At 35.6% G+C, this 23,197-nt stretch overlaps 1 protein-coding gene across 1 annotated transcript in view; it reads left to right on the top strand.

Annotated features, from left to right (window-relative positions):
- Positions 1-22,703, top strand: part of atg3 (autophagy related 3) — a 68,024-nt gene extending 45,321 nt beyond the window's left edge. The window contains exons 5-12 of the mRNA XM_028799743.2: positions 2,312-2,419; positions 7,827-7,876; positions 11,029-11,107; positions 13,343-13,377; positions 14,904-15,059; positions 15,443-15,570; positions 18,394-18,462; positions 20,956-22,703. Coding sequence (XP_028655576.1) covers positions 2,312-2,419; positions 7,827-7,876; positions 11,029-11,107; positions 13,343-13,377; positions 14,904-15,059; positions 15,443-15,570; positions 18,394-18,462; positions 20,956-21,037 — 707 coding nt within the window. The 3' untranslated portion in view covers positions 21,038-22,703. The remainder of the gene's footprint in view (positions 1-2,311; positions 2,420-7,826; positions 7,877-11,028; positions 11,108-13,342; positions 13,378-14,903; positions 15,060-15,442; positions 15,571-18,393; positions 18,463-20,955) is intronic.
- Positions 22,704-23,197: the final 494 nt, after the last annotated feature.

The following is a 23,197-nucleotide window of genomic DNA, read 5'->3' as shown; positions in this document are numbered from 1 at the left end:
TGCTTTTTTACTTTTTATTATTCATTGGTATTTAAAATAGAGAGTTGTAGTGAAATACTCAAGAAAACTGATTTTCTCTCTGTAATAACTAAGAACCAAACTGTGTTCGTCTCGTGCCACTCTTCTATATACCATCTCTGTAAATACAATTGCTTTCTCTAACTGAGGAGCGCCAGACGCCCTTCGAGCAGCGCAGGTGAGAGGTGGCCCCCGGGGTTGGTGAGCGAAGTGAGCTGGGGGCGTTGCCCCCTAGTAATATAAATAATTATAGTGATAACAAGAAACAATAGTCCTACAATTGCTTAATTTAAATTGTTTTGCCAGTTAATAACAAAAAACATACTTTGATACTGACCAAATATAATATACTGTTTTTACTGTGTAAACCATAATTTTTTCTAAGGAATCTATGATAATATTTTAAATTTCTATAAAAATTTTAGTTGGCAGATATGTCCAAATATGCTCTTTTCAATAAAAATAGTTTGACTCAATTAAAATGGCAAAAGAAAAACTTTATTATTCAGACATAACAGAATGTCAACGGACACAATTTATTTAGCTGTTTACAGTAAACTACAATTTACAATTAACCTTTTGTCAGATGTGTTTTCTAAGAACAGATGCATGTCTTTAACATTACCTATCCCTTTTTATTTCAGTTTTTCAATGTCATCCGTCTCTTCTTCACTATAAAACCCAGTGTGTTTTTAAGTTTCCATTGAATGAAGGATCTTGTCCTCCTCCATTGTCAGAATTCTAGGGAGGACCACAGCAGACTGAAACAGATTAAGATGGTATTGGTACCATGTGCATGCTTTTTTCAGGTGTACCATTACTTTTGGTTCCTACAGTGGATTACACAAAGTACAGTTTGTATATAACAACTTAAAACATGCAGTAAAACAGATATTAATAAATAAGTTCTATTAATAAAATAGACACACACTTGCACTGTAACTAATGTATTTTCCTTTCACTATACATGAAGTGTAGTGGTTAGCGCTGGTGCTTCACGGATCCAATGACCTGGGCTTAAATGTATAGCTTGCTTTTATAAACTTGCCAATATCCATTTTGGTGGAATGTAACTGTGCAAGTAAAACACCAAACTGTTAAGCGATATTCCTTGTTTCCAGAAAATGTGTGTCGAATGCAATCTGAATGTATGCGGCACACATGCAATATTATCTGGTGCGACCTTAAAGTAATTGGTGCACAGGCTATGGTAAGTGGTAAGCACAAGATAGTTATGTGCTGCGCATGGGATATGTAATGCTGGGCACAAGATATATAAATGGTGGGCATGAACTAGTGTGAGTTGAGCATGAGATAGTAAGTTGTACGTACCAAATTGTTTTCCAGAAAAAAAAATAATACACCATGTCCCCTCATCGTACGTGTGTGCAAACTGATAACTGTAAAAATAAACTATGTACCTAAACCATTCCACACTCCTTTAAAAAATAAAAACCCACCCGTTATCTTTTTATATCACTGCGTTATAAGAGATGGAAGTGACATCAAACTGAAGCGCAATAGCCTTGGTAAATTCATAATTGGATAGCCCCAAAACACACTTTTGTAATTTTTTTTTTTTAATCTGACTTTATCTTGTACGCAAATGAAAGTATCTCACATGTATGTAAAAGTATCCCTTATGTATGTGAAAATATCTCATGTGTATGTAAAAGGATTGATTCCATTATACGAGATAAGAGTTATCCCATTTTTTTTTTTCACTGTTCGGTTCAGAGCTTCTGTACTTCACTGAATTTGCAGTGATGTTCGTTCCTAATGATGTCTTAGGGCTTGTGAGCAGTCCGGGCTGTGATAGAGAATGTGCGCTGTTAAGCTCCACATGCAGATAGATGCCTCTTATTTTATTCTGTCATGAAATACATATGGAAGCTGATAAGTTTATCTCCTCATCTTTTACCCAAAAGAAAGGGATTTTTTTCTTTCAAATCTAAAACAAGTTATACCTACCTAAGTGACACAATCTAATATGCCTCTATGCCATTTTAATTTTCAAACTAGATTAATTGTACATTAATTGTAATAATGCAAATATAAATACCACAAAGCATTAATTTAAGCACAATTGTATAGGAAGTAACCATACTTCTAAATTTTTGGAGTAATTGGTAAAGAATGTGCCAACATTTTTAAACTAATCCTGACTTGTTTCCTTATTGTTGCAAGCATTACTTTCTGTGGACACTGTAAATGATGTGTGGTTTACAAAATATATCCACTTCCCTATTACTGATGTTTGAAAGAATATCCTATTTATTTTATCTCTTTAAAGTTCCATGTTATAAGCGTTGTAAACAAATGGAATATTCAGATGAGCAGGAAGCAATTATAGAAGAAGATGATGGAGATGGGGGCTGGGTGGACACCTTCCATAATGCAGGTGACATTTTTTTTTCTCAAATATAAAATATTCTGTCACATTTTTGTGTAACATTTGATATTATTGTGAAAGTAGCTTTTATAGCTATGCATATAATCATGTTCAATTTGTATAAATGACTTTTAAGTCATTTTTACAGTACGCTTTATTTTTGTTTAAATGGTGCATAAGGGTTAAATGACTTTATGCTGCATATTCATACACTCAGTGGCCACTTTATTACCTATGCCTCCAGAGCACACTGATTACAACAACCACATTTATTTACACAAAAATAATTAAGATAAGGCAATAATATTAACGCATGCCCATTGCATCACATACATTGCAAACTTGCAATACCAATCAACTTTGTTCTTTTTGCAGCATGTTGTTTGCACACATAAGAAAAGAGAAAATATACCTTTCTATAGCAACGCCACAACCAAACACAAAAGAGAACAATTTTTTTTTCTATAGAGCATGCTGAGTCACTGTTTTTGTTTAGAAAGTGGTATACAGAGAACAGTGTGTTTTGAGAGAATAAAAGTAATTTGTAACTTGTTTCCTAAAAAAAAAAAAAAAAGCTTCTAGTTTTCTGTTGTAGACTGTGATTCAAATCCATTTTATGATGAGGGAGATCAAATTTTAGAGTTTTTTTTTTTGCCAATATGGCATTGTCATTTGTAGCAGTTTTAAATAAACTTGGAATAAATCACCTTTGAATCATAATAATATTATCAAATACTGCTACATGTGCTTAGTTGCAGACATATGTGAAACAATGTGAACTTCAAAAATATTGCACAGCCCTAAAAGGCAGACATATGTATAGCCTTGAGTTGAGTTAATATTAAGATGTCTAAAATACATTCCCCATTGTAATACCACCATCAGCCTCTGCCACTGACAGAAGGCAGGCTGGATTAATGTTGTTAGTACTGGATTCTAACACAGTTGCTTGCATATTGCAGTATTTTGATGACAGGGTTGGCTCTGGCAGTCCTGAGACTACTTGCTCCCAGAACTGCCAATGACATGACCAGGATGAGTTATGCAATGAGGACACTTAACAGACAATGGTTGATGCAAGCTGCATTTGTTCTTTTATTCAAAAATACAGTTAAACAAAAAAGCCAGGGGTTCAAATTCTTAAAGTGCAGGCATGCCGTGTTCCATCCTTTATAATTATAAATAAATAATCCAGTGAAAACAGGTTTTCTCATGGAGGTTAGGTCACAGTAAAAACAAGGTTAAAATCCCAGGCAGAATCTTACTAATCATTAAAAACATACATGGGCCTCAGTGCTTCTCTCTAAATCGGATGTCTCCTCTGCTTACTGTCTCCCATTATCCCAGCATGGGGGGGTCGTCCACTAACAGATGCAGTCCATCTTCAAATCAGGCTCAGGTCTTCGCCACCAGTCCTTCGACATTTGCGAGGCATTGCACCAAGCCTTATTCTTTTCTCCCATAAACCACAGTCCAACAGACTTCTGTGTAGAGCCACTTGGAGTGGTAGGTCGCTCCCACTCCCTGGTGTGCTCAGCAGGAGAAACCTCTCTGCCCTCTCAAGCACTGGCCACACACTCATCTGCAGGTCACACTTCCCGGACCGCCTGTCTTCGCTCCACAATTGCACTGGCTCCCTTCTGATCCTGCCATTATTTTGTTTTCGTTTTAACCTCTGAATGCTTTTTATTTCCTCCCTATTCTCTGCTCAGGCTCATCTCTTGTACTTCAGTCAGGTGCAGTTGCTGCCATCTTGAACTTCTGAGCACTAACGAGAAAATTGGCCACCGCACGTTTGTGAATTGAATGCCTGTCTTAACCGTCTCCCCATCAAAACTTTGTAGCCTCTCCACCACGCTACCACATGCACCAGCGCCAGTCTGCAGCCTGAGCACTCTTGAATTATTAAAACTTTCACACACCACAATCTTCATCACTCACTGTTTCACAAGGATACATAAGGGATTTGTCTGACCAGGTCACATTTGTCCGATCTTCAGCTGCCCAGTTTTTGTGATCACTGTGGCCTTATCTTTTTGTATGTATCTGACTAAAGTGGTTGTCTTCTGCTGTAGTCTTCCATTTCAGTCTTGAACTTTGTATGTTTTGTTCAGAGTTACCCAGTTTACACCAGTGTCAAAGTACTGTTTGAGTTTTTTCATTCTTCTGTGCCATCTCTCATTCCCAAGGAGCTTTGTCCACCAAACTGGCACTAACAATGTGTTGTGTATGTTGCACCATTCTGTAGGGTAGTTTGTGAAAAATCCTAGGAGATTACCTGCTATGACATTTAGCATCAGCAAAATTACTATGGTTTTTCTATTCTAATATTTGTTTGAATTATAACTAAACCTCTAGAACATGCTTGCATTTGTATCTAATAATATATAATAAATATATTATTGTTATTGTTGTTATATATAACAGTAGTAAGAGCTTTATTTGTATGACACCTTTCAGTAAAATACGCAGTGTTTCACAGTTTAAAACAGGAAGAAAAACTAAACAATAATAAAACATAAATGGAACAGTAAACACATATGATAAAACAAAAAAGAACAGCAAATAAAAGACTGAAAATAAAATGAAAAAATATACAATTATTAACATGATTTAAAATCAAAGACTTTCCCAACAACCTTGAAAGGTAATTTGGAGCTAAGCCATTTAAAGCCTTGTGTGTAATTAAGAACATCATAAAATTGATTCTAAGTCATTGCCAACCAATATAGGTAAAGAGGCAATAGTTTTGTTTTAGTAAGTATTCTAGCAGCAGAATTGAACCAGCTGAAGTCAAGTCCATATTCTAATCTAGACAGGTACAATCATATAATCTCATTTGTAATCTTGTATGTGTGCCCAAAAGGGAGAACCATTGGTCTGTTGTAAGATGATAAAAAAGACTACCAGTTATTTTTTTTTCCCCTCACTTTGATCAAAATTTACATCTAAGTCAAAAATTCCCAAAAAGCTTTTAGCCTTAGAAAGATATAATAGTAGAAATGTATATGATATGGAGGAGTGACAGCATTCTGTATATAATGAAAAACAAATTGGCCCCAGAATAGAACCCTCAGGCACGACACCAGTGCTCAGTTGTAATGATGACTGATATAGTTCCCAATCACAACCAGCCATTTTCTTTTTCACAGATTAGGGATTAATCATTTTAGTGCCAATCCAGATATACCATCCCATTTGATCTATTAAATAATATCAAAACCTATGCTTAAATCAAACAGTACTAACACAAAACAGTCACCAACATCTGCACTTAAAAGCATATCTTTTTGTTACTCCTTAGTAGTGTGGTTTCTGAACTATTGTGAGTTTGAAAATCGTTTTTTTTTTTTTCTTCCCTCTCAGAAATTTTATTTTTCTTTACAACTGATAAAAGATGATTTGCCGTCACTTTTTTTTTTACAATAATCGGGGACACAACCAGAACTTGAACTATTAACCATATACTGTATTGAAATACAGTCACATGATTGGCTGTTTGGAAGAGGAGGCTTTTTGCATTATCATCCAGATTTACCTAACAATATGACCACTGAGTACATCTACCCTTTGTAAGCACATCTTTTCAGCCCTGTCTCTGCATTTTTGTAGGGTGTACAATTTCATTTTATTCTTTTTAGTGTGCATAGGTATTTTTTATAATTTATTACAATTCATAAGGGAAGTTTGTTTTATTGTATATAAACATGTATTGTTTATAGTAAGTATAAACAGAATGCAATGATGTGCAAATCTCATAAACCCATATGTTAATCATTATAGAACACAGAAAACATATCAAATGTTTAAACTGAGAAAATGTACCATTTTAAGAAAAGAATAAGGTAATTTTTAATTTGATGGCAGTAACATATCTCAAAAAAGTTGGGAGAGGGTCATGTTTACCACTGTGTAGCAGCCCCTCTTGTTTTAACAACAGTCCATAAACATCTGAGAACTGAGGAGACCAGTTGCTGGACTTTTGGGAGAGGAATGTTGTCCCATTCTTGTCTGATATAGAATTCTAACAGTCCTATATTTGTCATATATTGTATTTCATGATGCACCAAATGTTTTCAATAGGTGAGAGGTGTGGACTACAGCCAGTCCAGCACCTGGACTCTTCCTCCTACGAAGCCATGCTGTTGTCATAGGTGCAGTATGCTGTTTAGCATTGTCTTGCTGAAATATGCCTGGCCTTCCCTGAAAAAGACATTATCTTTATGGGAGCATATGTTGCTCTAAAACCTGTATTTCCCTTTCAGCATTGATGGTGCCTTTCCAGATGTACAAGCTGCCAAATCCATAAGCACTAATGTACCCCTATACCATGAGAGATGCAGGCTTTTGAACTGAGCACTGATGCAATCTGGATGGTGCCCCTCCTCTTTAGTCTTGAGGATGTAGCATCCATGTTTTCCAAAAAAGAATTTCAAATGTTGATTCATCTGACCATAGAACAGTTTTCCACTTTGCCTCTGTTCATTTTAAATGAGCTTTGAGCCAGAGAAGATGGCGGCATTTCTGGATCATGTTCACATATGGCTTCTTCTTTGCATAATAAAGCTGTAGCCTGCATTTGTGGATAGCACAGTGAACTGTATTCACAGACCGTGATTTCTAGAAGTGTTCCTGAGCCTATGCAGTAATTTCCATGACAGAATAATTCCTATTTTTAATGCGAGTCGCCTGAGGGCCCTAAAATCACGGGCATTCAATATTGATTTTCGGCCTTGTCTCTTTGAATCTTTTGATGAAGATATATTTTGTAGATGAAGAGATATTCAAAGTCTTCACAATTTTTTGTTAAGGAACATTATTCTGAAATTGTTCTGCACTTTGTAAACCTTTTTTTTGCAGATTGGTGAACCTCTTTATATCTTTACCTCAGAGAGACTCTGTCTCTCTAAGGTGCTCATTTTATACCCAGTCATGTTACTGACCTGTTACCATGTTAGACTAATTAGTTGCAAAATGTTCTTTCAGATGTTTCTTTTAAGTACCACTTAACTTTTCCAGCCTTTTGTTGCTCTGCCCCAACATTTTTGAGATGTGTTGCTGCCATAAAATTTAAAATGAGCTAATGTTTTTTCATAAAATACTCTAGTTAAATGTCTGTTTTTAGCATTTAATGTTTTCTATGTTCTATTGTGAATAAAATATGGGTTTGTGAGATTTGCAAGTCATTGTTTTCTGTGTTTATTTACATTTTACACAGCATCCCAACTTTTTTGGAATTGGGGTTATATATTACATATTAACCAGTTTAATGCAGTTGTTCAGATATTTGAAGTACTGTGTAGTTTAACAGAATTAATCCTGGTTTTAGGATTTCACCAGTAAGTGCCCAGGTACAACGCATTATATTTAATCGTTTAATTGTAATTAAATATTTAATTGTTTGTTATTTTTTCAGGGGTGTCTGGAGTGACAGAAGCAGTGCGAGAGATAACACTGGACAGTAAAGTATGTTTAATATTTTGGTTATCTTTTATGATGTTCAGTACTATTCAGAGTACACAATGCAGTTTAGAACTGGGTGCCCATGATATTGGGTATAATGTAATTCTCAATAGGGGCTAGTTGACCACCCAGTTCTGTTGCTCATTGTAATTTTTCTGTCTGTGTAATAACTGTAATAGTTGTAGATCATGTCAAAATTAAGAAAAAAAAATCTATATTTTTTTTCTTTGATTGTTTTACTGAATATATTTACTTTCAAGCAAGCTGAAGAACCAGCCATCAGTTCAGTTCGGGGGGGATCACTTTCAATCTCTAACATGCAATAAAAAGTGTTTTACCTTTTCTGCTTTACCATGTCATGTAATACTGTAGCTTATCACAGGATAGGCACATTTGTTTGAACACTTTAGATTTATCAAGAAGTCACTGGCCATTTAAATATAATCTCAAACTCACTCATTTCTACTTTTCATGGTAATTACTGCTTTCTTATACTGTCAACTATGTGAACCTTTACTTTAGGTAAAGTGTGATGGAAACCTGTACATTACAGTAGTAGCCCAGAATTAATTGTTTGTGGCATAGGCCTGAAACATCAGAGTGGCAAAGATTGGATGTAGAAATCATCATGGGCTACACCATTTCACTGATCTCGTTTGCACTTGCAATTTACTTGGTAATAAATTCAGTTAAACCAAAGTCTGAATCCCCAAGACCAAATCTGGGATGTGCCAACCACACATCTGCACCTTCATGGATGACCTTACTGTGACCATGGAAATGGGAGCAGATCCGTTGGAGATTGCAGCTAAGGCACAAGCTCAGGCTTGATTACCCTTAACTTAATCACATAAGTGAGAGTGTCTGATGTTCGAAAGATCGGAAATGCTCAGTGACCCCAGGTAACACTACTGATGACGTTCCCTAGCTTAGCATCAGATGCATCATCAACACAGTGCTGTAGGTGAAACCGAAGTTGGTTCTATGCAGCAGTGGATTGAAATCTTTTGAAACTGAGAAGAAGTGAGATTAAACAGAGTTTTCCGCAGCCCTCTTCTTTGTTGGTGTCATATCTTAGATTTAATATAGAGTAATGGTCTAATATTGGACCTTACAGGAAGCAGTGGGTGCAAGAGTTGTTTTTTACTTGCTTTTAATGATGCAGGACTACAACGTGTCCTGCTCCATTTTCTAAAGTTATAATTGGGGTCTGGGAAACTGCTTTATGAGTGCATGCTATGAATGTTAACCCCTAGTATTTCAGAAAAACGACATGATCAAAAATACTGTAGAAATTGAATATAAAATGCCCTTGATCAGGAATTTAAAAAGAAAAACAATCAGTTTAAAGAATTTGTTAGTGCCAAAAATTTTGTAGTAGTACTGGTATAAATTGCCTGATGTAGTATAGTCCTGTTGGATCAGGCAAGTTATGTGATTTTGAAAATCACAAGTAGTGTGTAAAACGGCAAACAATACAGATAAAAGAGGAAATTCAATAATGTGAGAAGCAGTGTTTTCTGTTACTTTGTTCTGCACATAAACCACATTACCTAGAGCTAGATCAATATGTAAGTAACTGCATAGAGCATGTATCCTCACTCCTTAACATGGAAGTACAACCTTTTACTTTCACATAAAATGAGACTATAAAAAATCCTTTATCTGCATCTATAAAGGTACAGCTCCACATTTCATTTGCTTTGTATGAGAATGCAAAGTGAATAGTGTATATTCCTTACCTTTTTCCTCTCTTCTCATTCTCACTCACTCTCTAGTTACTGTATTTATTAAGATGACTTTGGAGAAACATTGAAATAGTATTAAACATCTTTAGTGTCTCAAAATCAGTGAAAAGTACTTATGATTTAAATTTGGCAGAAATGTAAAGTAAAATATTGTTTATTTACTTCTGGTTTTCTTTATAAAGAAACTTTGAAGGTCTGTTTTTAATTATCCTAACCAATAACACACTAAATTTATTTAGTCCCCAGCTTTCCCCATTCATCTCTTTGCATTTTGCAATTATTAGGTTAATAACTGTTCTAGTTCACACATACATCAGTGCAATGTACATTCTCTCCGCTTTGAAATACACTGCCTGGCCAAAAAAAAAGTCGCCACCAAAAAAAAAGCTCTCACACTCTAATATTTCGTTGGACCGCCTTTAGCTTTGATTACGGCACGCATTCGCTGTGGCGTTGTTTCGATAAGCTTCTGCAATGTCACAAGATTTAGTTCCATCCAGTGTTGCATTAATTTTTCACCAAGATCTTGCATGATGGGTGCATCACTTCATCTGCCTCTCTTCTTACCCTAATGCGCCCATCACTCTGGAACAGGTTAAATCTGGACTCATCAGACCACATGACCTTCTTCCATTGCTCCAGAGTCCAATCTTTATGCTCCCTAGCAAATTGAAGCCTTTTTTTCCAGTTTGCCTCACTGATTAGTGGTTTTCGTACGGCTACACAGCTGTTCAGTCCCAATCCCTTGAGTTCCCTTCACATTGTGCTTGTGGAAATGCTCTTACTTTCACTATTAAACATAGACCTGAGTTCTACTGTTGTTTTTCTTCGATTTGATTTCACCAAACGTTTAAGTGATCGCCGATCACGATCATTCAGGATTTTTTTCCGGCCACATTTCTTCCTCAAAGACAATGGGTCCCCACTATTTTTCCAGTTTTTAATAATGCGTTGGACAGTTCTTAACCCAATTTTAGTAGTTTCTGCAATCTCCTTAGATGTTTTCTCTGCTTGACGCATGCCAATGATATGACCCTTCTCAAACAGACTAACATCTTTTCCACGACCACGAGATGTGTCTTTCGACATGGTTGTTTAAGAAATGAGAAGAAACTCATTGCACCAGTTGGGGTTAAATAACTTGTTGCCAACTGAAAGATAATCGCCCATGCAGTAATTATCCAATAGGAGGCTCGTACCTATTTGCCTAATTAAATCCAGGTGGCGACTTTTTTTTTTTTTGGCCAGGCAGTGTATCTAGTCAGTCTTTTTCTTCTTCTTCTTCTTATTCTTCTTGAAATCATTGTAATGCCAACGTAGAATAATTGTTGGTTTTTGCACTGCATAATTTTATTCATCTAATGCAAGGATTATACTCTTTTGTTGTTGCGTTTTATTCATTTTCAGGATAATCTCAAAGTTAGTTCTACAGCTTGTCTAGATGATGAAGATGATGAGGAAGAGGGTGAAGCAGCTGATATGGAAGGTAAGTGTTTGTATGTATTAGATTTTTAGATCGTTGGTTACACACAACCTGTCATGCATGAACATTTTTGGCCTGCAGAGAGAGTTCATTTAAATGACACTTCATTAAATGACAATTGTTATCTCAATATTTTTATAGAATTGAATTAGCCAAGCAGAACAAGAGTTTTGTATTCTGCTGCAGTTTGCAATTTTTCTTTCTGTTTTCACAAACTATATATAGTGTGTTTCATCCAAGGCAAAAATTTTTCCTTATAATGTAGTTATGTTTTAATTCTATCCTCTAAGTACAAAGAATAATGTATGATAGAATTTTGTTTTTTGTAAGAATTTTACATACAGGTGCTGGTCATAAAATTAGAATATCATGACAAAGTTTATTTATTTCAGTAATTCCATTCAAAAAGTGAAACTTGTATATTAGAATCATTCATTACACACAGACTGATGTATTTCAAATGTTTATTTCTTTTAATGTTGATGAATATAACTGACAACTAATGAAAGTCCCAAATTCAGTATCTTGGAAAATTAGAATATCGATTAAGACCAATGCAAAAAAAGGATTTTTAGAAATGTTGGCCAACTGAAAGGTATGAACATGAAAAGTATGAGCATGTACAGCACTCAATATTTAGTTGGGGCTCCTTTGGCCTGGATTACTGCAGCTATGCGGCATGGCATGGAGTCGATCAGTCTGTGGCACTGCTCAGGTGTTATGAGAGCCCATGTTACTCTGGTAGTGGCCTTCAGCTCTTCTGAAATGTTGGGTCTGGCGTATTGCATCTTCCTCTTCACAATACCCCATAGATTTTCTATGAGGTTAAGGTCAGGCGAGTTTGCTGGCCAATCAAGAATAGGAATACCATGGTCCTTAAACCAGGTACTGGTAGCTTTGGCACTGTGTGCAGGTGCCAGGTCTTGTTGGAAAATGAAATCTGCATCTCCATGCTTCCTGCTGCTGAGGAACTTTATGAAGTGCTGTAAAACTTCCTGGTAGACGGCTGCTTTGACCTTGGACCTCAGAAAACACAATGGACCAATACCAGCAGATGACATGGCACCCCAAACCATCACTGACTGTGGAAACTTTACACTGGACCTCACGCAACGTGGACTCTGTGCCTCTCCTCTCTTCCTGCAGACTCTGGGACCTTGATTTCCAAAGGAAATGCAAAATTTACTTTCATCAGAGAACATAACTTTGGACCACTGAGCAGCAGTCCAGTCCTTTTTGTCTTTAGCTCAGGCGAGACGCTTCTGACGCTGTCTCTTGTTCAAGAGTGTCTTGACACAAGGAATGCGACAGCTGAAACCCATGTCTTGCATACTTCTGTGTGTGGTGGTTCTTGAAGCACTGACTCCAGCTGCAGTCCAATCTTTGTGAATCTCCCCCACATTTTTGAATGGGTTTTGTTTCACAATCCTCTCCAGGGTGCGGTTATCCCTATTGCTTGTACACTTTTTTCTACCACGTCTTGTCCTTCCCTTCGCCTCTATATTAATGTGCTTGGACACAGAGCTCTGTGAACAGCCAGCCTCTTTAGCAATGACCTTTTGTGTCTTGCCCTCCTTGTGCAAGGTGTCAATGGTCGTCTTTTGGACAACTGTCAAGTCAGCAGTCTTCCCCATGATTGTGTAGCCTACAGAACTAGACTGAGAGACCATTTAAATGCTTTTGCAGATGTTTTGAGTTAATTAGCTGATTAGAGTGTGGCACCAGGTGTCTTCAATATTGAACCTTTTCACAATATTCTAATTTTCCGAGATACTGAATTTGGGACTTTCATTAGTTGTCAGTTATAATCATCAACATTAAAAGAAATAAATTTAGAAATACATCAGTCTGTGTGTAATGAATGAATCTAATATACAAGTTTCACTTTTTGAATGGAATTACTGAAATAAATCAACTTTGTCATGATATTCTAATTTTATGACCAGCACCTGTAGATTTAACAAACAAGTTTCAGTTACTGTGGAGCAGTATATATTCATATGTAGAAATAAATCATATTCAATACAGATGGTACTGTATGCCTGATATTAAAATGACAAATGAGCATACTTTTTACTGTTGTAGTTATATCTATATCTTTAATATAAAGTGGTTAAAAGTATCTAATGTGCCTTACTGGTTAGACATTTAGGCTTTAATGATCCAGACTTCAATTACTATATGTTTAATTAGCGCAGGAATTATACCTACTGAGTTTTTAAATTATATTTTTTTCAGAATATGAAGAGAGTGGGCTATTGGAAACTGATGAGGTATGTTAATTTTTGAGGTGCTCTGTTGTGTATGACATATTATTGTGACGGTTTGCCAACAAAAGAAAAGATTCACTTTTGTTGCAATATACAAATTTAAGAGTTTCTTGGTTTTTTTTTTTTTTTTTTTTTTTTTTATGCAGTCATTTTTACAAAAGGATTCTTGTAATTTTATATTCTCAACTGTATCCATATAGACAAAAACATTTATAAAGGAAAACAAATTTACATTATTTTGAAACAGTCCTTTGATAAATACTTTAAAATAATTGCTTTCATCTTATCCATCGATATAGTGTCATTAGCATAGTTAACAACAAAGCACTAGACATTGATCATCTCTGGTATACAAGTACTGCAACTATCTGCAAGCAGTTTAAAAGAAAAAACCGTTAATTCAGAATTCATAAACATCATTTTTTTAAAAAATAACAATAATTATAGTGATTCTTTACATTTATATAGCGCTTTTCTCAATACTCAAAGTGCTTCAGTGAGTGGGGAACCACTTCAACCACCACTAATATATAGCAACCACCTGGATGATGCAATGGCAGCCATTTTTGCGCCATTATGCTCACCACTTATTAGCTGTTTGGTGGTAAGAGAGAGATCCAATTAGTGACAGGTGATGATTAGGGGGCCAGAATGATTAGGCCGTGATGGACAATTTAGCATGGACTTTGGGATACACCCTACTCTTTAACAAGGATGCCCAATGATCTTTTAAGACCACTGAGATACAGGACCTAACTTGTATCCTAATTTAGTACAGCTCTAGTATAATGCTCCAGGAGCAGCTCTAGGAGGAGTCACCCAGGAGCATCCTTACAAAATGCCGAAACCACCCCCAGTGGCTCCTGTTGATCTGAAGGAGCAGCAACTCTACTCTGAGGCTCTCACGAATCGCTTAGCTTCTCACCATATCACAGAGCATCAGCCCAACTTACCCACAGCTCATGACCATAGTTGAGGACGGGGATGTACATCAACATGTAAAGTGAGAATTGTGTCTTTAGAAAAAGTAGTTCATTTTTATTATGTGCTTAGATTATAAGTCTGCTATTATTAATTAAATAATTAAAAATATGTTTATTTAGGGAATTTTTTTAAAGATTGTTTTTTCTAAAATTTAATTTCCAAATTGCACTATATATGGGCATTACACAATAATTTACAGTATTTAAGACCTTGTTCTTTTGGGTACAGCAAACCTTTCACATCTTTTTAAAATATATAGTGTTTGGGTAATGAAATTCATGTTATTGTCATTTTATTTCTGATAATATAAATTAGTGTATTATGTTCTAAAATGCCCATTGCAAAAAATCTTAAGACAGTAGACGTTTTTAAACCATGACATAAACAGAGCTTGTTAGTAAGTACTTTACTAAGAATTTTCAGTATTTACATATGATTTATTATTAATACAAAACTTTTTGCATATGTTATATCAACTGGAATTAAAATTTTGAATTTAGGAAATATCAATTACACTGTAAAATAGTAAATTCTTGTTATTTCAGGATGCAGTAGACACAAGTAAAATTGTAGAGGCCTGCAAACCTAAAGCAGATGCTGGAGGAGAAGATGCCATTTTGCAAACTCGAACTTATGACTTGTACATTACCTATGACAAGTATTATCAAACTCCACGGCTTTGGTTATTTGGCTATGATGAGGTAAACGTATGAAAATCTGTTTGCTTCTAATTGCTGAAATTATTCTAATGTTTAATGTAAGAATATTAACTTTGTTCAGTACTCTTAAAAAGCAGTGACGTTTCAAACAAGTACAGATGATGTTTGCTCTTTAAGGAAAAGTACCCTGACCTTGTTTTGGATTATTTTATTGCTTATATTTATAGTTTGTTTGATGCAGCTATGAAATGTTTACACTCTATACTGTTAATTGTTAATTTTTATTTAGCACAATATCCAACAGTTTTACTTAAGAAAGAAACTGCACATTGTTGATAAAAATGATACTTTAAATTTGTATGTACAGTTAATGTAATTTCATCGTCAGGTTACTTTTTTTTTTTTTTTTTTATATTCTTTTCCAGAATAGACATCCTCTGACAGTAGATCAGATGTATGAAGATATTAGCCAGGACCACGTCAAAAAAACTGTGACAATTGAGAACCATCCTCATCTTCCACCTCCAGCTATGTGTTCAGTGCATCCATGCAGGTATCCTGATACTGAGTTCAGTTTAACTCCAAATTTGAAATTAATATATAAAATCAGTCAGTTCAGTCTAGGATGTAGCAGGGTAGTCATCATTTTCAGGAGTATTTTTACTGTGCTCTGCCCACTTTCCATTTATATGTATAATCATCTGACTACTTTAAAGTATAGAAGTATAAATATTTTTCTGTGGTAATGACATATTTCTTTACTTAATGTACTTCTTTACTTACATCAGTATGCAAAAGTTTGGACACCATTGCTTAAAATGTCTGTTACTTTAAATAGTTAAGAGAGCAAAAGATGAAATGATCACTGATCACAAAAGGATTTTTATTTTATTAATATGCTGGAATTACATGAGGAAGGAACGAGAAGTATATGATCAGAAAAGTGTGTGTGGCTGGTGAGGAGCTTTGTAAGATTGCCATTGCTTCTTACTGCTGTAACTGGTTAGCTTACAGAAACAAAGGAGAGTTGGCTTTGATAGGTTTGCCCTTGATTTAAACATTTCCTCGAATTTTATATGGAAACAACAAAAGCAATTGCGGTTATTATTTTTTTCAGCTTTTAAGAAGGTCTGACATAATAAGCTACTGATCAAACTAAAAGAAGTTGAAATTCATGATGTAGTGTGTAGATGGGTGCAAAATCAGCCTGAATACTAGGAACAAAGGGTTATGGTGAGAGGAATATTTTCAGAATTGGGCGATGTTGAAAATGGTGACCCTTGGTCATCAATATTGGGTCCGCTTTTCATTTTAATGTACATACTGTAAATGATCTTAATACATACTGTAATAATGTAGCAGAAGATAAACTAAGTGGAATTTCAGATCATCTGAAACATCCATCTGAAACAATTCTGTTTCTAGGTAAAGATTTTTTTGAAAGATGAAATTTAATGGAAGTAAATGTATACGGTTACACATAGGAACTAAGAGTGTTAGTATTTCAATATATAATGGAATGTTTGAAACATAAAATATGCATTATGGGAAAAACCTGGGAGTCTCTGTGATGTCTTCACTATCTACTGTTCATCCTGGCAGTGAACAGAAGTGATTTAAAAAGGCAAATAGGATGCTGGGTTAAATACCCAGATGTGTGGATTGTGAATGAAGGGAGGTTATGCTTAGTTAAGTTGTGTAACACACTTGTGAAACATTTTCTATAATACTGTTTGCAGTTTTGATCTCTATATTACAAAGTAGACGTAACAGCATTAAAGAGTGTCTAGAGAAGATCAACCAGAACATTCCAGGAATGTAATATGTAAGCTGTGTGCAAAGACTGATGCAATTGAACCTTTTCATTTTAAGCATACTGTGACTGTACGGGATGGATCCGTGCTATCTGACTCTTCTGGGAGCCTCTTGAACCTGCCACCCTCTGTACTGTAACCAAGATAACCCAGGCAGATGAGGAGCCCCCTATCCTTTCCAAAGTCAAATACATTTTCTTGTATTGCTGTTTGGTCCCTAGGGGGCGCTGCAGCTCCTGACACATAGGCTAAGACACAAGCTCGCTATAACAAAAGATCTTTATTGTAGGAAACACTTGGAGTAGTGGTTGTGGTGTGCGAAACACTAACTCTCAGCAATTCTCTGTTGCTCCAAATAACTGTCATTTCTTCCTCCACTCCTTTCAACAAGCCTTTTCCTCCTCCTTCCGACTTTGGCTCTCCGAGCTGAGGCAGGCAATTCCTTTTATCCAAAACCCAGAAGTTCTTCTGGTTTCTATAGAGACTGTGGTTTTGGGAGTACTACGCTTCTACGCTAGTCTCCTAAGCATCCCTGGCGGCATCTATGGAACCCGTCTGGGCTGAGCCAATGAACACCAGTTTCCAACTGCCCTGTGGGAATCAGTGGTGGTACTGTAACTAAGGAGGGCTGCCACCTACCATTGTCGGGGGTGGGGGTATTGTGTCAAAGCTCCACGCAAATTGTCTTCCCCTGTCCTTCCAGGCCATGGGTGCCCCGAGCAGGTAAGGATCTCAGTACAGCTATGGCTGAGGTGCCAGTCTTCATGTGGCGTCCCTCACAGATGTGAAGAGTAAATTTGTTCAGACTGCTAGACTGTTGCTATAGCTTCTCTGCCCATGGTTGCACGTCAAGTTTTTCCATTTTGCTGGAACGATTTTAGCTTAAGCCTGAGGTAGGAACATGCCTCCTCCTGGGCTTAGTTATTAAAGGAAATCAGAATTGATAATAAGCAGGTTACAGTTATATTTGATACACAACACACTTCATTATTTTTATCTGTTACCGATGTGATTGTTCCTTCTGTTCCATATTTTGATTTACCTTGGAAGTACTTGCCTCTGCTTCCAACAGGCAAATGTATCTTTGATTCAGATGAAGGCTGCTTTTTTTAGATACTTGGTGTGCATTCCTTGGAATTGCAGAAAAACAATATTTTAGAGATGTTTTCAAGAGGAAGGTTACTATATTCATGTTTCACCCTTTGTAGAAGTCATGTTGGGATTGACTAACAGATAACTAGCAATTTTAGATTCATAATAAAATATTTTAAAACAGATAACTTACCAAGTACTGTATTATATAGTGTAACAATTACAAGGCTTTAAATGATTTTTGTAATTCTAGAGTGTGTTTAGTGCTAAAAGAGAGTTTATATACCTGAAAGTCATTTTTCAAATTATCTAAAATCATTGCATTGCAACTTAGTGAAAGATTGGCTATCTTACCAGTTACAGTAGTATTTTTTTTAGTCTGTATTCATACAAATTACTAATGTCTTTCTTTGCATAAGCATTTTTCTTTTTCTGTCCATTGTTTGGTCATTTTTTCTTTGTATTTGCAGACATGCTGAAGTAATGAAAAAGATCATTGAAACTGTAGCAGAAGGTGGCGGAGAACTGGGAGTTCACATGTATCCTTTACAAAACATACTTTAAAATTCAAAAAAATGACCTAAGATTTTTGGCAGTCTGTCATGAGACACACAAATTGTGCTTACCTGAAACCTGCATTCTTGTGTTCTCTTTAACACTGTGAAAAGTCAAAGCTGTATATTTCCTGAAAAAGGGTTACATTGCGTGCAGGACAGAGAAGGGTTGATTAATCTTTTCTAAGACGATAATTGCAGAGTGTGATGTAACAAATTAATTTAAACTAGTGTGTGTTAGAAAGAATCTGCAAGTTGTTTCTCTATAGATCTTACTTTCTTTGATGTTTGATAAGATTTGTGTCCCAGGTAAAAGTTTAGACACTAGTAGCCATATTATGTTGACATTTGAATTAAAATAGTAAATACAACTTCAACAAATACTTTATATACAAATTTATGTTTCTGTATTGGCCACAACATCCTTGTTAAATCTTTTTTTGCTCCTCCCTAGTAGAGAAATGCATATCAAAACACAGTACAGTAGAACCTCTGGTCACGAACGTTTCCGAACACGTACAAATCGGGTTACGATCAAAATGTTTACCAAAATTTTGCATCTGTTCAGGACCACATGCTCTGGTGGCGAACAAAAACACTGGCGGCCAGTTTCCCTACGTGCGCCAATGATTTCCCATTCTCCGTTTCCCATTTTCTTTTGTTTGCGTATACAAGGCCTAACAAAGCAGCTGATTTCGCAAAAGGAGTTATAATGTTAACCAAGCAGAGGCCTCAATTGCTAGAAGAGGTGGAAAAACTGTTGCTAGTGTGGTTGAACGAGAAGCAACTTGCAGGGGATAGCGTAAGTGAGCCGATCATATGTGAGAAAGCCAGGAAGATTCATGGCGATTTGCTGAAAAAAAAAATCCTTCGAGTGCGAAGGTGAGGAGTTTAAAGCCAGTAGAGGATGGTTTGAAAAGTTTCATAAGAGAAGTGGCATTTAATTTTTTTTTCCCTGTGCTTAAAACTCATTAAAAAAAAAAAAAAAAAAAAAAAAAAAAAGTGTTTACAGTGAGCGGTTTGTAAAGGGTGTAGCGTGAACTCTTACAATGTTAGTTTTCTGTGGTGTTCAAGGTTTTCTCAGTGTTATTCAATGTTTTTTACGTTTAGTGTACTATTACACTGTGGATTCTATGGTATAATTAACTAGTTTTGTACTTAAAAAAATATATATATATTTACATACAGTTCGTACGGTCAGGAACAGATTAATTGTATTTACATATAATTTTATGGGGAAATTACGTTCGGGTCGCATCCAGAGTTTTGGAACAAATTACGGTTGTGACCAGAGGTACCACTGTATTACCAGTTGCAAAGAGTTATGACGATGGAAAAAAAAAAATGCAATCTTAATATGAAATAACATGGTGTAACTAAGCTTCTGCATAGCATAGAGGGAAAAAAAGGTTCAATCTCTGTAAAAAAAAAAAAAAAAAAAAAAAATTAAAATAAGGCTTCCATGTTTGTTTAACATAATCTTGAGCAGGGTGGTATAGTGGTTATCTCTGTTGCCTTACGGATCCAGCAGCCTGGGTTTGTACCTGATACCTGGTCATTCTGTATTGAGTTTGCACGTTCTCCTCATATCTGCATGGGATTTTCTCTGGGTTCCTCTTACATCCCCAAAGCCACAAGTGTTATGTTAATTGGCATTTCCAAATTGGACTCCTGAGTGCATGAAAGGCTATGAGTTTGAGTGGATACTGTTCTTGGCAGGATGCCTGTCACAATGCTACCAGGTTAGCCTCCAGCCTCTGCTACCCTGATTTGGATTAAACGGCTTTAAAATCCAAAAATAAATGTTTTTTATTACAGTATTCACCATTCTCTTGGATACATCCAGTGTAACATTAACTGATTGATGTGAAACACAAAAGAGTGCAAGTTAACAAATTATTTGTCAAGTGTATTACTTGCTACTGTACATAATGCTTGTTTTTATCAGTTTATTAAATTCAATGGTTAATTATTGGACATACCCAAATAAAGTTGTTCATTAAGAATAAAAAAATGAGAACATACTCCTGTGTAGTAGGATTCACATCTTTTAAATATGTTTCAGAGTATTTAGAATGTAGAGTATTTCTGGTTTTATAAAACAACATTCCATCTTATTATGTAAAAAGTTCATTTGCTCCTGTTCTTCAGTGTAAAAGCAATTTCCACCGTAAAAAAACAAAAACCCTCTTACACTGTTCCAGTGTGGTGCTGAGGTGTCACCTGTTGCACAGCTGCACTCGGGTCCCAGGCGAGGTGGTTTGTCGTGTGGTGGGTGCAGCAACCCACTGTATCAGCATATATTCCCAACCCTCTTCTCCGCCTACAGCATAATGTTTAACATATTCTAGTTGTAGTATTGTTTGCAGCCTTTTTCAAGATTATAGTTACCTTGTATTGTTTCAAATTACGCTTAAGACATACATTTTATATTCTTCTATGATAATCGATACATTTTCCTTAATTTTTTACTTTCAGGTACCTTCTTATTTTCTTGAAATTTGTGCAGGCTGTCATTCCAACTATAGAATATGACTATACAAGGCACTTCACCATGTAATTTCAAGTGACTACACAGGGTACAAAAACCCTTTAAGACTTTTACTGAGCTGGAATATTCATGGCTGGCTGGCTGGCTGCGTGGTGTATTATTGTGGTCAGGACTTCTATTCTGTCTCATTCAGTAAATAAGACTTCACTAACAAACTCATCTTTAAATAATCCAAGTATCTGCACAACTGTTTGTTTTCTTATTTCATTTCCCAGGACAGGCTTACCTGTACTGCAGCTTCAGCACTTGCAAAGAATTATTAGATGTTTGTTAAATCTTCTTTGTCCCTAAAACAGGAGGATAATCAGGTTAAAACATGGAATGACCAGTTAATGTTCTAGGTAAAGAACCATACTTCATCATAAATTGATCAACATGAATTAAAAGCCATTTATACTTTTTCTAAACTGTGTAACTGTCGGTTGTCTTTGCTTTATTACAATTGTTTTGTTTAAACATTCATTAAATTGAAAGACTGTTCTTAATCAAGTTTTTTTTATTCAGTAATATCCCTAATTATATAATGTATAAAATATCCAAATCTGAAAATTGTACAGTGGAGCATTTTGTTTAATGTAAGTATCTTTAGGTCCTATGTGTGCTTACCAGTGTTGAACTTTTGTTTGATGGTCGAATCCAAACCTTTGGCCAATCTTTAGTGCAATGTTCATATTCTGGGTTAAGCTTACTGGATGAATATGTTATTCATATGATAGTTATTTTGACAGTTCGAGATTTACCCCTATAGGAATTTTAGCCATCAATTACAAATTTAAGCGTTAATAGAAAGGACTTGGAGACCGATGTAAATTATAGTCCATCAGCAAGTCAGGACTGTCTCATACAGTTTAGCAAAAGCAAGATGCTAAGCAATAAGTCAATAGAAATAAAATGAAAGATACCTGCTGAAACCAGCACTCCTCTAGACTTCTCAGGCAGATGAAATATGGATTCTATTAAAATGATTGGAGAAACCTAATCTGTGAACAGTTGGTTTTTGCATGGTTGTTTATCTGTCCATTTTGTTAACATATCTATAAAGTAAAATGCTATTTTTGTAAGTGTTTTAAACACTTTAAATTGAGCCATTTTAAAATACTGTACAGTTTCAGATCTAAAGTATCTTTTTAATCAGTGACAGTAACACCACTAATAATGTTTGGTACACAATAAGTAAGTGGTGTAAACTAACTTATGATAGATATGGTACAAAACCTGATTTGAAATATGATCTTATTACTTTCAAGGTAGGGTTTAGCCAGCTTTTAAACCTGTTCTAGGCTTTCCAGCACATGAGTTCCTGTAATTGATGGTACCTACCACAGGTTTTATCACCAGTTAAAACCAAAGAAAAATTGAATTTATTGGAACAGAGAAAGCTGCTTCATAGCTTGACAATGTATTAATTTGGCTATCATACAAAACAACATCTTGCATAGTGCATTTGATGAAGATTGGAGTGAAACAGTTTTTTGTGGTGATGATTATATCATCCAAGGCATCTTTGAAATTAAAGAGGAACAGTTTCCATATTCATCTAGCTGTCAAAAGGTAATCTGCAGTTCTGGTTTTAACAAATCAATCTTTACCTAATACATGACTATTACTTTGACGGAATCTGTAACATTGTCTTAAATTTTGAATGTGTTTAAACATCACAATAAAAATAAAAATGACTCTCCTTTTTATTTCTCATTTTGATACTTTATAATTTCTGCTGCTGCTCTCTAGACGTTGTGACATTTATCAAAGTCCTTTTCAGACACAAAAGACCTGCACTTAAGGAGGGAACATGTCACGGTCACTGACATGAGTGGTGATTCTGTAATTACTAAGGAAGAAGTCCATCAATTTAGTGGAGGCAGTTTGGTACGCTCTAAAGTGGAATGTTATTTAAGAGGTTTGTCAAATAAGATTATGGGGATTTTCAACTTTTCAATCAGTGATTGGGAAACCTCTTCTTGGGGAAAAATGGATGAGAATGTTGAAAGGGTGCCCGTAGGAAATCCAAACTCAATTCACTCGAAGCCCAACAGAGGGCAACAAAAGAAGCAGATGGTATCACAGCATGGGTACGTTTGACATTTCCTTTGAAAACACAACTCAAAGCAAATATAAAGACTTGCATGAATTGCAGAAGTAGTACAATTTTTAGGGGGATGAGGAAAT

This window comes from Erpetoichthys calabaricus, chromosome 4 (genome assembly GCF_900747795.2).
Source record: "Erpetoichthys calabaricus chromosome 4, fErpCal1.3, whole genome shotgun sequence".
NCBI classification, from domain to species: Eukaryota; Metazoa; Chordata; class Cladistia; order Polypteriformes; family Polypteridae; genus Erpetoichthys; species Erpetoichthys calabaricus.
Note: the sequence above shows the minus strand (reverse complement) of the source record. Positions and strands in the feature narration are given on the sequence as shown.